Raw genomic sequence first — 15,945 nt, 5'->3', positions numbered from 1 at the left:
AGAAGTTCTGTATATCCGTATATGTAGGTGGAAACATATCCTGCATACTATACTCTACTACCATTACAAAGAGTGCAGGATTTACGCTAGCAACAAGCAGGTATGTGAAAGATTTAAATCGCAATTGATTGGAGTCCTGCAACTGTTTTTGAGTCGATGGGATGGAATGTCCCCTTTTTCGGTCTTTGTAAATCAAACATTCTCATTTGAACATTGCGTTGTACCCTTGATTTGTAGAATAGTGAAATCTTATGTTGCAATATGAAGAATCATTGTTATTGGTGAGAACATGATATTTTTAGCGAAGGCAAAGCGTATGATTTTTGTTTGGGTATTGGGTATTTTGTTTGTGACTAAATGTGCTAAATTCATTTGGTGATTTTGTTCAACAATTAATTTTGGGTTGTTAATATCGATTTAGATTTGCTGATTGGGTATTTGATCTTGGGTGTTATGCAGTGTAGGGTATTAAGTTTAGAGTTGATATTGTACCTCATGACATAGTAAAGACCATAATGGGTGAAGGATTCGAGTTTGTAGTACATTTCTTATAGTGTCTTGTTGTGTGAGGGGTCGTGTTTTGGAAAGAAATTGTGTTTCCTTGTGTGTTTTTGTGGATTTATAATAAACATTTACAAATGTTGTTTGCAGGATGAAGAAAAAGTAGTAGACTGATAAAAAGCCCGTGGTGTTGAAAGTAGGGTAATCAGGGGACAGTTAAGAGTCCGCAGGACACCGCCTAAACGAGACAAGACGAATAAGGTCAGGACTTAAGACGGTTACATCTAGAAGAAGTTTTCATCGTCGATATGACAAATGTCCTACTCAATCTGTTTGAGACTCAGTCTGAGTGGGTAAAAATGGCTAGATTTGTGCATCTTTTAGAATTCCGTATGCTTAGTTACCCACACAGACTGGGTTACAATGTTGTCGATGCCTTTTGTAGCAGGACGTGTGAACTGAAATTGAAAGCAGGGAGTGTTGTAATTACGGATACTCTCGTGCACAAAATTATTAGTCTTCCACTAGGTGAATGTGATATTGAACTGAAGTAAGGAGGAGTTGCAAGGGCTACAAGGGATGAATAGTATCCGAGCAATCCAAGCATGGTCAGCGCAAGATCCTACAATGCAAGACGGTTGATAAAAATTTTAGAATGAACTTTTACATCTTAGATGGGGAATGCGGCACCTAAAATCTTACATGGGTAATGCGTCCTCATGGAAGAGTGGCCTGTGTTGTGCGTTGGATAATCAAAAAAGTGTCCTCCAAAAGCTCAGAGTAATATATGCACACCCTAAGCGAACTTGGCCGGGGAACAAAAAAAGGTGGACTGTGCTACATAACATGGTGCAGTTTAAAAGGAAAAAATTGTGTGAAACGTAGTATTATTCTTTAAAGAGTCATGTTATTAGTTCCACTTCACTGGGTTTTTTAGAACAAGTTAATATATTATTGTTGGGATTGAATGGAATTGTTTTATTCATTTATGAACTTGTGTGCTTGTGACAATTTAAATCCATTTAATATTAAGTAGTAAAAGTTTGTTTTGTTGGTGAATTTTTGTGAAAACCTGCTGCTATTTTTTGGTGCTTTATCAGTAGTCCATCATTTTAAGGGCAAGAATAGTGAAAGAGCCGTGAACTTAAAATTGGTGTTATGTAGCTAGAAGGAAAAGCCATGCTTTTAGTAAAATAAAGGCTTGGTTTTGAAAAAATATGTTAAAACATTATAGCAGAGTATACATAGTTCTGGCGCTAAGTTGTATACTCATTACTCACAATTTGTAAACCAAATTTGGAATCCAGATTAGCACTCTAGCCAGGGTAGTGATAGGTACCAACGCTAAAACCGTATTTAGAGGACACAGACTAATATAAGCCAAAGTTCGTGACATTAGAGGAAACTGATCAGAAGAAATAATATACGCCAGAGTTCCACCAAGAAACAACAGTAAGCAACTACTAGTAATATGCCATGAACTATTGAAGTAAACATTGGTTCTGAATTCACTCCACGGTTCAAAAAATGAGAGAAAATATTTTAGTTGAGACTGCCATAACTAGAGATATGAAACTTATTAGCATCAATGGCTTCTGCAGACTTGAGCATATCCGATGTAGATATGTCAATAAATAAATATGCAAAACATTCCGATTAGACATAGACACTTGTTAGGAACAATAAGTAATGTGCTTCAGATGGAAAGATATTATTGATATTTCTGATCAAAGCACTAAATAGTGAAAAGAAAAGAAAAATCGATACACATATTGCAGGACAAAAATGCTTACTAAACTCCTGAAAACACTCATGCTGTTGTAACTGCCCCTATTGTAACTGCCGCATAATTCTAGTTGTTTCACGTACAGATATGACCAACAGCGCCTGTTTGTATTAAATAAACTTAAATTATATTTTTTATAAAAGAAATAAAATAAGATAGCAACCGTTGGATCAAAATGAAATGGAGGGCCATTATTTGGACTCCAAGGACTCCAATAATTATGGTACTCCAAATAACTTTCTTTTATATATATATATATATATATATATATATATATATATATATATATATATATATAGAGAAAAGTTATATGGAGTCCCTTAATTGTTGGAGTCCTTGGAGTCCCAATCTGGTCCCTCCATTCCATTTAGATCCAACAGCTATTGTTTTCATTAATTTATTTTATAATAAATGTATTTTCTTTTTTCCAAAGATGTCCTGTGGTGTTTGAACATATCTTTACGCGAATAACTCACATCGTGCGACAGTTACAAGCATATGAGTGTTCTCAGGAGTTTAATTTCCACTTTTGTTCTGCACCATTTGCTTAATTTTCTTCTTTGGATTTCTTTCATAGATCAACACCATATCTTCTTGATGATGTGCGTGTCTCTTTATTCTTGTTCTGCACTATTCTTGTCTTGCACTATTCGACAATTATCTCTTTTTTTTAGTTTATTCTTGTCCTGCACTATTCTCAAACAATTCTCTTTATTCTTTCGATTTCTTCCGTAGATTAACACCATCGGTAGTATCTCTTGATGATGAAAGTGTGTCACTATTCTTGTCCTGCACTATTCTTGTCCTGCACTATTCGACAGTTCTCTTCTTTTTTAAAATATTTATTCTTGTCCTGCACTATTCTCAAACAATTCGCTTTATTTTTCGATTTCTTCCATTGATCAACACCATAGCTTTCTTGGGGGGGGGGGGGGATACATCATCATATTGCCGAAATAATCGGTAGTATCTTCTTGATGATGTACGTAGATGGAATCATGCAGGACAAAACAATCCCCTTTTCTGCAAAAGAATCTTGTCTCAATTTCCATCTACGAAACTGAAAGCAAGATATCAGGAATTCTGTTTTTTGAAATTGTAATTAATGTTTTCTTGGGTGCGAGATAATAGGGTTGTAGTAGGAAACAGAACATATGTCATTGATTTTTTATTAATTTAACAATATAATATTTTTTTTTTGACAACTGCAGGATTAGATTGATCCAACGGTAGATAGATAGGACTCCAAGGACTCCAAAAAAATGGGGTTTCCAAGGAGCCCAACTCTCTCTCTATATATATATATATATATATATATATATATATATAGGGATAGGATCAAATAAAAACTTTTTTAAGTTACAAACTTACAAACTTTTTTTTATTCTCCTATCGTGTTAATCCTTAGTTATATAAAGTATCCATGTTGAAAATTTTTCAAAAAACATCACAATTTTTAAAAATAACGCATAAATAAATCGCGTTTTCAACACATTTATAACTGGGGTTCAACATCGGGTGTTGAACACTAATTATCATTGTGTTGAATATATCTAAAAATATGTTTAAACTATACCTCTAGGGTTTGGGTAGGGTCTAGAAACATAAATATTAGTTATATAACATGTTTACCTTAGTTCTTACATTTAAAAATTGATTTATGTACTTCTCCACCACTATTTTAGTCAATGTTCAACAAAAAATGTTGAAAAAATGTTGAACTCAAGTTATATATGCGTTGAACGAAAAAAGTTTGTAAGTTTGTAAGTTTGTACCAGAACCCTCCCCTATATATATATATATATATAAAGTCATACTCCAGTACAAACTCCTTATGGTACAAACATACAAACTAGTGATTATGACAATAATATTTAGTGATTTGCAGCTTTTAGTGTCACTAAACTCTAACAACTCCATCTCCACCTCCATCTTCACCAACCTCCATAACCATCTCTATTATTTCCATCACCACCAAATCCACTCCGACCTCCATCGTCCCCTCTAGCCTCACCTCCGTCGCCTGAAACCACAGACACATCTTGTTGTCACTGCCACCAGCATCTATTCTCTGCTCGCTGTTTCACCAATTTCGAAGTGATAATCATTAATTTATAAAGCACAAATCACTAATTTGCAAAGTGAAAATCACTAAAGTATATAGCAGCGGACTTATGGAGACACGATGGTAGGTGAATTCACCTCTGCCTCTACCACTACCCATTGCATCACCACCATTCACACCTCATCACCAACATCACCACTACCAAAACGTAACATCATCAAATACCAAAAGCACCGAAACTTCATCACTAAATTATATCTATATGTGTGTATCTATCTCAATGAGAACAAAATTCAGCTGTAGCAAACTACATTAATTTACAGCGCCGTGAGTTGAGAGAAAGACGGAGGTGAGAGAGACGAGGAGAGAGAAATCAGATCTGAGTAAGGAAAGAATGAATGACCACTGTGTATGAATTATGTTATTTTTATATATGGTTTGTAGTTTGTATTTTAATATTGGTTTGTATTTGAGCACTCCCTTATATATATATATATACATACATATATATATATATATAGGGGAGAGTTCTGGTACAAACTTACAAACTTACAAACTTTTTTTGTTCAACACATATATAACTTAAGTTCAACATTTTTTTTAACATATTTTGTTGAACATCGATTAAAATAGTGGTGGAGAAGTACATAAACCAATTTTTAAATGTAAGAACTAAGGTAAACATGTTATATAACTAATATTTATGTTTCTAGACCCTACCCAAACCCTACAGGTATAGTTTAAACATTTTTTTAGATATATTCAACACAATGATAATTAGTGTTCAACACCCGATGTTGAACCCCAGTTATAAATGTGTTGAAAACGCGATTTATTTATGCGTTATTTTTAAAAACTGTGATGTTTTTTGAAAAATTTTCAACATGGATACTTTATATAACTAAGGATTAACACAATGGGAGAATAAAAAAAAGTTTGTAAGTTTGTAACTTAAAAAAGTTTTTATTTGATCCTATTCCTATATATATATGAGTGAATGATATCTATGGAGTTCGTCCGATGATCCGGACACATCCAACACAAAAAGCCAAAAAATCACAAAATTTCTATAAACCCAGATGAGAATTCACACAAACAACATCAAAATGCCATCAAAACCACATCTGTTTCTTGATGCATTCTTGAATTTGAATTGAGAAAATCAATGATAGAGAAAAGGGGGCTTGAGGGGCTAGCCGGCTAGGGTTGGGTCTGTTGAGATGAGAAAATAGAATCATTAAACTTGTTTTGCACCGGTGGATGAAGATTCCGAAACAGACGGAGCCAGAGAGCAAAGCCGATGCAACACAACACATGATTGTTTCGTCGCTCCTGCACCGCTTGCAAAATCTGGGGCTGGCCCATCGTTGTTAACAGAGTCAGCTATGGAGTCGTCTCCATTAGAGCTAATGGAGACGGTGAAAAATAGACGTGACCATTTTTCCTTACCTTTCGTTTTTAAACAGCTATAATTATATAATTATTTGAACTTACGATGTTACGACTGAATCGGAAACCATCCCGAAAACTTTTATGAATCAGCAAACAGTACCCTGATCAAATAATAATTGACTGGAAAAATTATGGAATTAACAATAGTCGAAGACGCCCAACAACTATCTAAGGTCAAACTAAGAAAAGTGGTTAAAAGACTAACAGCTTTTTTTACAAAGAAAAAGCAAAATCAATTATATAGAGGAAGATCTTGTCTTTGTATCACATCTGTATACACAATTTTCATACAGTTCACTATGTTGGCATATTCTGAAACTTGAAGAAGCCCAACAACTATCTAAGGCCAAACTCGACCGAAGAAAAGTGGTTAAAATACTAACAGTTTTTTTACAAAGAAAAAGCAAAATATGGAGGAAGATCTTGTCTTTGTATCACATCTGTATACACACTTTTCATACAGTTGACTATGTCGTCATATTCTGAAACTGGAAGAATGATATATGGGTTGATATACAATAAGCACACAAAAATGAGCAATTGTTCATCCAGTCATCCTGCGCAACATCTTGGAGATGTTTGAATTATGCAACACACTTGGATAACTAGTTTCCAATAGCTTGGCTTTCCTGCTCCTAGCTAGTCACACCGATAATTTGACAATTATGCAATATATCAGTTTCCAGCTTTTCGCAAGAATGCAAAAAACCCTAACCCAGCAACCAACGCAGCCCCTGCCGCAACACCTTTGTATGCAGAAGCCCATGCGTCTGCCTGTGCATAATCCATATCTCCAGAATCAGAACCCCTCCTGCGACGAGGAGTTTCTGAATAATCTAGATGCAGTTTTAGTCCCTGTTTTAATTAATCAAATCAAGTCAGGTTTTGTTATTCACAATGCGGAGAATTGACCTACTTTTTAGTGTATACTGCGTGTCTATGATATGTACAATACGTGGCGGAGAACAGAACTGAAACTTTATCAGACTAAATCATAAGTAACTAATACAATGCTTCAGTCTGGAATCAAACCATAATTCTTTAAATTATATATACCTCTTTGTTTAGTAATATTGACCAACAGAGAGTAATTCAGGACGTATTTATGTACATAGAAACAACTATACAAGGGGATAAAAATAAAACATGGGCTAAAATAAGCATTTAGAGAAGTCACAGTAAAACATGCCTCTTAAATTAAGACCCATTTCTTTGACTTGCAAAACCACTATGGCAAAAATTATTAGTTCGTCCATCTTTCATCTGAAATTTTACAAATTATAGATGTAAACAATATAATTAGTAATAAAAAATAAAGTTTTTTACGAAGCATCATTACACACAGAACCTCTTGTTGTGCGTCGGAAGTCGAAGTACAAACGAGAAGATATAGCAATTTTTTGTGAATATGTAAAAGATAGGAGTTTGTACCAAATAAAAAATCTGGTGAAGCTTATATTATATATATCCAGGATATGATTATCTACCTAATGAATAGGTCTCTGCTCAATAATTTGCAAAAAACCCAGAAATAATCGTTTTGACAAGTAGAATTTAGGGACGGCATAAATAGACCCGACCCAACAACTCGACACAAATTCGACCCACAAACTAGGAATTCGAGTTGGAGTTCTTCGGGTTCAGGTCAGATTCGGGTTGACCTGAAATAATAGGGTTATTTATCATGTTAGCCAAAACTGACCCAAAATTACCCGAATTTATATATAATATGTTATATACACAATGATATATATTATAAAACTATCTATATGTTATATTATTTTTGTATTCTTGCTATTTAAAATTTATTAAAATATTATTCAAATTCATTTATAAGATATATTAAAATATTATTTATTATTGTAATATATATTTGATCAATATTTATTACTTCAGGTTACCCATGGGTAATCTGGGTCCGGATTAGGTTGAATCTTCAACCTGACCCAACACCCAAAATTGTCTGCCCTGGGATAGATATACCAGAGATCATTGGTGAAGAAATTAAAACTACACAATACATATACATTTAGTTTAACATCATGCGGTTAATCAGCCAACCCAACCTAAATGCAAGTAGAAGAGAGAAACTTTAACAATTGAATTACTTTTCAATTCTTCACTTGAGGAGATCTGAGTGGGAGATGTGTAGAAAAAGAAAGGGGACTTTCCTCTCCTGTATATGCTTAGTATCCTTGTATCTTACGAGGGACGATGTCCATCTATCAAGTTGCAAAAACAAAGGCATAGTGGACCGTCTAACAAAGTACAATTTTCATGTAAAATCGCTCCTTCATAGTTTGGTGAAAGGGTAGGCCATGTTACGTCATGTTACTTAATCAGCTAACCTCTACCAAACTATGTGACTGGCAATAATATATACAGAACATGATAAGCTTAAGTGCAAATACTCCTTTCATTTTATCAAAGATGGATACAGATAGTAAGAGTCCAATTGGAGGAAACATACCTTCCAACCTGCTGATTTTGCATGATCCACTGCAGCGACAAGATCACTATCTGATGCAAGTACGACTTTGTCATTGTCTTCATCTTCATACTGCAAAACAAGTTAGTCATAAGAGGCCACTTTGTACAAAGGAAATTGAACAATCCAAGTACAAGTTTTCGTTCCAGCATATACCAAAATCTGAGGCAGGTGGTCTCGGTCAATGTCATTCCCCATTCTCTGTATTATGGCAGTTAACAGTTCTGTCAAACTTCGAGTATCTAACACAGGAAAGAACATCCAGAATATTACTTCAATAAATCTGTATATTTATATTTCAACAAATTGAACATATCTTTTCTGAATGATGGAATTTTTTTTACAGAATAAACAAGTGAACATCTAGGTTTAGTTTCTGATGAATTTCTATTGAAACCCCAAATTGCAAGTCCATATATGTTCCAGGAATAGAGTTCCTAAGAATATTCATAAAGGACTTTGTTGGCCTGTTTTGCTTTTATTCACTTATTAATATCCAAAATAAATAATAGTGTAAGAAAATATAGGTATTATGAGGGTCACCGAACGTTTTGATGTAAACCCAGGTTGTATGGATGTGTTTCTGAAGATTTTGTTTGTATAGTTTTTTGGTAAATAAAATTACTATTTTCCAAACAAAAAAAAACAAATAATAAGTGCTGGAATGCTTCGGCTAAAAGATAACCTCCCCTGAAGACCTAAGGGGTGAAGTTTTAATAGCTCACATGAAATGTCCACTTACAGATGTCAGTGTCTGTGCCTAGACCTAGGAAGCACGGGTGCAGGTGTGCATAATTCAGGAATACGGGATTTCGGTAAATTCAAAATATGGGGATTCAGGTGCGGAGGGATATGGAAATAATATAACACTAAAAGACACACTCACACACATACAAGAGCTACTTTTTAAAATAAATCAAATAAATAATATATCAATTTTATAATTAAAAATATAATATAAACAGAAGGATTACAACATCAAAGAACAAAAACAACGGGGATTGCAGAGCTAACGTCAATCTCGAGGCCAAAGTGCCGCACCCATGTTTCCTTGGCCTAGTAATTGCTATTAGAAATATATGGTCCAAATATAAGCTGACTAACATATGTAAAGTACCTCAAAATCTCAAATTTACTAGTACAAACAAGTCGTCCGATGGAAAAGACAGTACAAGTGCATACCACAATTGAATCTATGCATCCGCCCTTTCCTATCTTGAATTTTAAAGGCAAAAGCTGTAGGCATGTTTGATGGAAATCTCCCTATGTCTGTTCCTGTTGCTTCGGAAAGCAATTTCAATGAATTTTCACTGCAGTGCCACCAAAACTTTGTAAGAAAGTAAAAAGAAATCAGAAGCATGTCGATATCATGATAGAAAAAATTATAACCTCCTCGTCTCATCGTCATCATCAACGGGGCTTAGAGCCATAGCAGAATCCCAGAATTTTTGCATCATGCTGCTTGCAGTCTCATTATTAACCCCAGCAGCATTTCCCACCTAGTTAATGCTTTAAATTAGTAATGCATGTCTACTACAGATATCAGAATTCCAGATTAGGCAGATAACATGGTCTTGCTATTACAAGTCACTATTCACACAAATAATTGCTTTTGTTTTCAGACAAACCTCTGAAGCATATATTAGTGCATGTATCCATTATAGTCATTTCTGAGTGAAATAATGCATAAATTTCTATAACCTGAAGCATATATATTAGTTTTTATATATATAAAATGTGAATTATTAGGAAATTACAATATTTTGGATGACGAGAAATAAAGTAAATAAAAGACTATTCTTGGTTTAGATTCAATGGATGATGACAAATGTCATTATAAGAATTGAATTATATTGTTTACTTGGTTAAAATAAAATAAAAAAGAGAAATAAGTTTATAGATGTTAAAGTCCATATTTTTAGTTTTTAAGATGTCACAAATCAATTTACGGTTAACAAAATTAACTACAGTGGATCAAAATACAATTAAATTGAATGATAATTAACAAATTAAATTAGATTATACATAATTAATTCGAATCTGGTTAAAGCGGATATCCGAATTCCGGACATCCAGTTAAACCAGAAGCGAAACCGAATAGTTTTATTATGATCCTGAAAAACTGGACATCTGGTTTGATTTTTAAACACCAGACCGGATATCCGATTTTGCTCACACCTAGATGGAACTTGGAAGTAATGCAAAATGAACTCTTAACTAATAAGAGATGTGCCTAAACAAACTTACAAACTTTCAACATCTAGGACATGGGCTTGGACACCCGTGTGGACACAATACATAACTACTAAAGAGTAACCAATTTGTGCATAAAATGAAAGAGAAAATTAAATACAAACATACAAGTAAAACAAGGTCTGTTCAATCCCATTGGAAATTGACATTTTATATTGATATATTATAAAATCGACATAAGAAGAAAATAATTTTACCAGAAAAGTAAAGAGAAGAATCCTGCAAAAAGTAGCTTTGACTACAATGAGACTTTAACTACACAAGAAACTTATATTGGAGAGAATTAAATTTACCGTGGCAACAGCAGCTTGAGTTATATGGAGTACATCAGTAACAGCGACAACAATTCCATCTACATAAAATTACCCAAGCACATGAGAAATCATGTCGATAATTTATGAAATCTTCCAGACAAACTTCAAGCCTGCATTAGACATGTACACACCTCTATCAACAATTGGAAGGTGTAAAAACTTCCCATCATGCATGATATGAAGAGCATCAACAATTGGTGTATCAACTGTTGCACATTGTGGATTTGGGGTCATCACCTACATGTTAATTCAAATGTAAAAGTCATCCTCCCCACGACAAAAGAAGCTTATGATTGCACTGCATAGACATAAACCATAACAGAACTTAATCCAGAAACGAAGTCATTAAATCATCCAAATGATTACCTTCTCAACATCAGTGGACTCAGGTGGAAGGTCTTGTGCAATCACTCGCATTAGTATATCCTTTGAACTGACAGAACAGAGGGCAAAAGTTATATATCAATTATAGAACATTTACTTTATATAGATTTTCGAAGCACAGATATATTTTATATATATATATATATATGTATGTATGTATGTATGTATATGAATATGCAATGCAGAACTTACGTCAGAATCCCCAGTGGTTTTCCATCAACTGCTACAACTGCAGAGCCTGTACGACATTCCAGCATCTGCTTTGTTGCCATGACTACTGTATCTGTTGGCGAGACCGTTATGATCCTGGAACTGCCAGAATCAGTTTAACAGTACAAAAACAATATATGCAATATGTATACTCAATTAGTCGAATATATGCTAATCAGGAATGAAGAGCAAAAGTAAAGATATTACCTACTTTGGATTCTCGTTAATGATCGTAGACAACGAGGGCCTGAACATCTTCTCTCGAAGTGTTTCAATAAATGTATTTGGACCTACACAGTAAACATTCACTAACAGGTTAACATAAGATAACTAAGTCCTAAAAAGTAACCTAATATACTTCAGGCTTTAAGCTTCAGGCAAAAGCTTAATTAGGTGTTTCAAGATGAGGAAAACACATTGTGATGTTGGTCACCAATCACGATGGTTTGCTAATTAAGTATTTTATATTTGTAATACAATTCAGCAAGACACCAACCAGATATAGGTGTCCCCCAGTGTTTCTCAACACCTTCAACAGCAGCCGCTATAGCCTTTCCCTTTTCAGCTGCCCGTTCCATGCGAGAAATAGCATCATGTAAACATTTTGCTATATCAAGTAAAGCAATAACCTCTCCTTTCTCCACGACAGGTAGATGCCTAAATTTTCCTGTGGAATATAGTAAGCAGTGAAATGTTTAGGCAAGAAATTTTCTGCAAACAATGTAGATACATAACCACAAATCAATACTAACCATGCACCATCTTTTGCAGGGCTTCAACAGCAAGGGTATCTGAAAGCACGAAAACCGGGTTCCTTGTCATAACCTTTGAAACTGGTGTATCTTCAAGACTAATCTCACGAGCAATAACTCTTGTAGCGATATCCTTCAATCACCATGTGAATCGTGGGTGAGATCACAAAATTTAAGAAAATGTACTCTGTGTGGTTTTAAAATACAAAACATTAGTAGAGGCACTAAAACCTTATCTGTAAGGATTCCACACAGTAATGCATTTGAATCGGTCAACAGTAAAGCATCAACTCTACGAGCTGCCATCCGACGACATGCTTCATGAACACTTGTGCTATCAGGTACTGTCAAGGCCTTTGAAAGACGCAATCTCTTAACTGTGCGCTCTCCGGTTAACTGGCCTCTGATTTAAAATAAGCGTACATGTAGCAAAAATCAAACATCAGTCAGCCAAATAAAGAAGTTCAAATCAACATTAGTACATACCCTCCATGATGTGGTAAATTCTAATAGTTTTTTTCTCATTAAGTTCACATCCATCAAGTTACTGAGTACCTTAAATCATGCGTACACAAGTTATATTTAGAATATCCATGACAAATAAATATTACCAAGTTTAATAGGATTAATAACACGGTTAGCATTCCGGTTCCTCTACAGCTGACAGCTAAAGAGAACCTTGACCAATAGGCCATAACCCCCGGTAAGCATTTTATAAATTTCTATATATAGCACAGCCAGGTATGTTTTATGGAATCAACTTATGTAGTACAAAATTAACCATCTACATTGACTTGCAACCAAAATAAGTAATAATCTACGATAAATGAAAATTTTAACAACTTAATAGGTGGCGAATCAAGCATACATGGAACGAGAAGCATTGAATCTTCTAGCGGAATCAGGTCCACCATTTTCCGAAGTTTTCTTCCTGCTCATAGGTGAGCTGCTGCTCAACGACATACTACTTTTTCTCGAAGAACCTCCTTGACTTCCCGCCATCTTCTCCTCCCCTCTACCTAAAACAAATTAAATCAAAAACACAAAACTCAGTGATTCTAGAGGACATTTTCAATATTTGTTTTATCCGTAATTTAAATTTCTGTAATCGTAAACATAATATCGAAATCACAAACGCTATTGAATTTCAAAACCTAACATAACAAAATACGGAAAAGTAAAATAGGATCAGAAAATTACCTGATCAACCAGAGGAAGTAAAACAGATAGAGGCTGGGAATTCTATAAACAGAATCTGTGAAGATCGGAGGGATGATATTTTCCGGGAAAATTGAGATGAATTTCCCGGGAAAATGCCCAGCCGAAAAACATAAAACGGAGTAACGAACAGAGATTTATTAATTAACGAAACGATTGAAATGAATTTTGTAAAGTGTTGATGTAATTATTGAGGAAGGAGATTGATTGCTGGAGAAAATGGGAAATAGCTGGTTAATTAATTCGACATTATTTGGCGAGGACGGTGGAGAAGAAGAGTCAAATGATAAACATATTTACAGACGTCCGATTTGTTATTCTTAAGCTAAAAAGAGGCACAGAATAATACGAGATGGAGGCCTGTCAGGAATCATATTTTTTATTCGTCGCAACTTGGAAGTCATAAGGTGGCGTGGCTTAAAAAAATATTATTTATCATTTATTTTAATTTATTTATAAATAAAAATTGATTAAGTTTTCCTCACTTTTTTTTGACAGGAAAATATAAAAGTAACTTAACAACTGTAAAGAAAACGATTTTATAATTTAATCTGGCACCTCATGTTCTTCAATTCCAGAAGCTGACAACTCAAATTTGAAAATAGCGAAATGCCTACATTAAAGCTCTGGACAGGAGCCCATCATATGCCAGTAGGCTATTCCAAGTCCAGTATCTTTTTGGGCTGGACTTCAACTATGCTAACAGTCCATCTCTGAGGCTCCTGTTAACGGAGGTTAAGATGTATTAATGTTCAGTTTCAAAAAAAAAGATGTATTTATGTTCAGTCTACTGACTCTACTGTGTATGCACCAAATAATTTTTCCAGAAAAAAAAAGTCTTACTGTGTATGCGCCAGATAATTTTTATAACAATTGTAAACAGAACTTCAAAATATACCCTCCTATTAATTGCTAATGCATTTTTTTTAAACGATGTTCGATATTTTTGTTAAATTATTTAACCTTTAAAAAGAATGCAAAGGCAATGGAGTAAACTTGCAATAAATGACATATATGGCTGGACATGAAAACTCACCTGCCCAAAATAAAATCTCGAAGGCCAACAAAATCTGAGCCGTTGAAACCAAACAATCAGGATCCCCATACCAAAACTCACGTGACACGATACGACCTCTCAATACCATGGGCAAGAGCCCCACACGTTCCGATGCATATTTTGTACGTATGACCTGTAATAAGTACATTACCTCCACACAAAACTCAAAAGCTGATAGATACTTGCAAACTAGAGTTGCTACATTCATATACATTGTACTATTAGCTATTTAGCTTGTCTGAAGATTTTATTGCGAGCTTAAATATATAGTACTTCATACGAATGGCGGACTGGGGCCCAGTGCTGGTGGCGGTGGTGCTGTTCGTGTTGCTAACTCCGGGTCTGATTTTTCAGTTACCGGGTCGGAACCGGGTCGTTGAGTTCGGAAACATGCATACTAGCGGTGCTTCTATTATAGTTCATGCGGTCATCTATTTTGGTCTTATCACCATCTTTCTCATTGCTATTGGCGTTCACATCACCACTGGCTAGTTTGATGGAGCCGTGGTTGTACGGGTCGGGTCCTATCTTATGATAAGCTTGTACTGTATCTATGTGACTGTGTTTACTGTTTATGTATTGAAGTTGTTATTGGATACTCTGTGACTGAGGAGATCAGTATTAAGTGAATGAATTATGAATCGTTTCTGCTTGATCTTGTAGCTGAAGGATATTTAAATTGACCCCTTCCTATTTGTTTATCCCCTTTGTTTAGTACACTCCATTTTTATGATTGCCTACTTACAGCGACTCTAACTCTGCAAAACTCCCAACTAAAAAATAATTTACATCGAGCCCATATGGGTAAATTTAAAAAATTGTGTTTTTTTTGCTTAAAATGAGAAAGTGGACTACAATTAAGAACTAAATTAAATTGTTTAAAGAAAAAGCTGAAATTCTCAGACAAAAGACAATATTTTCAGCTTTTTATGGTATTTTAATTTTAATTTTTTACACAAACGAATTAAGAAAAATAGAATTAAGAAAAATAGAAATAAACATTTTATCAAAAGAAAAATCAGAAGTGGCCATTTCCAAACATACACTTCTTTTGTTTGTAATCTTTTCAAAAACTGAAATTTCCACTCTACACTTCTTTTGTTTATAATATTAACCGAGTCTTTATAGAGACTATGACCCTGTTCGGGAATTAGCTGTTAGCGGATTGAATTAAATATTTTTGACTAGGGGATTGAAATAGGGGTTTTGACTAGCGGATTGAATTGATTGTTTCTCGTTAAATTGTTTGGTAAATAGCTGATTGATTAGCTTTTTCTGACACAAACCAAAACCTCTAACCCAAAAAACTCCTCAAAAGTAGCTTTTTCAAAATTAGTTTTCTGGGTTCAAACCTCTATTTCAATCCGCTAACTACCAATCACTTATATTAGCGGATTCTAGTGGTCAAACCTCTAAACCACCTTAAACCTCTAATTTTGCCCCCAAACCTTTAACTTCCAAACAT

The 15,945-nt window shown here is 34.5% G+C and overlaps 2 protein-coding genes across 4 annotated transcripts; one reads left to right on the top strand and one right to left on the bottom strand.

Moving 5' to 3' along the window:
* Positions 1 to 6,156: 6,156 nt before the first annotated feature.
* LOC108227722 (CBS domain-containing protein CBSCBSPB5) lies at positions 6,157 to 13,792 on the bottom strand. Of its 3 annotated transcripts, none has more exons than XM_017403028.2 (15): positions 13,406 to 13,792; positions 13,074 to 13,224; positions 12,437 to 12,608; positions 12,206 to 12,338; positions 11,950 to 12,120; positions 11,665 to 11,743; positions 11,436 to 11,549; positions 11,226 to 11,292; positions 10,991 to 11,096; positions 10,839 to 10,897; positions 9,682 to 9,791; positions 9,475 to 9,602; positions 8,449 to 8,534; positions 8,275 to 8,364; positions 6,157 to 6,659 (listed from the first exon to the last, which is right to left on the bottom strand). In XM_017403028.2, exons 2-15 carry the CDS (start codon positions 13,205 to 13,207, stop codon positions 6,480 to 6,482), a joined length of 1,629 nt encoding a protein of 542 aa, XP_017258517.1. In that variant the 5' UTR covers positions 13,208 to 13,224; positions 13,406 to 13,792; the 3' UTR covers positions 6,157 to 6,479. The 3 variants fall into 3 exon arrangements, 2 of the variants coding, with proteins under 2 accessions (XP_017258517.1, XP_017258518.1); XR_010284474.1 differs by having other exon boundaries at positions 6,610 to 6,659; positions 8,449 to 8,493; positions 13,406 to 13,763; XM_017403029.2 differs by lacking the exon at positions 6,157 to 6,659 and adding an exon at positions 6,674 to 7,067 and having other exon boundaries at positions 13,406 to 13,763.
* An 822-nt stretch (positions 13,793 to 14,614) lies between these two features.
* LOC108227723 (uncharacterized) lies at positions 14,615 to 15,135 on the top strand. Its single transcript, XM_017403030.2, has one exon. The coding sequence runs from the start codon at positions 14,763 to 14,765 to the stop codon at positions 14,970 to 14,972; it is 210 nt and encodes a 69-aa protein (XP_017258519.1). The 5' UTR covers positions 14,615 to 14,762; the 3' UTR covers positions 14,973 to 15,135.
* The last annotated feature ends 810 nt before the right edge of the window (positions 15,136 to 15,945 follow it).

Source organism: Daucus carota, chromosome 6, assembly GCF_001625215.2.
Source record: "Daucus carota subsp. sativus chromosome 6, DH1 v3.0, whole genome shotgun sequence".
Lineage (NCBI taxonomy): Eukaryota > Viridiplantae > Streptophyta > Magnoliopsida > Apiales > Apiaceae > Daucus > Daucus carota.
The sequence above is the reverse complement of the archived record's forward strand: the minus strand, read 5'-3'. Positions and strand labels throughout refer to the sequence as shown.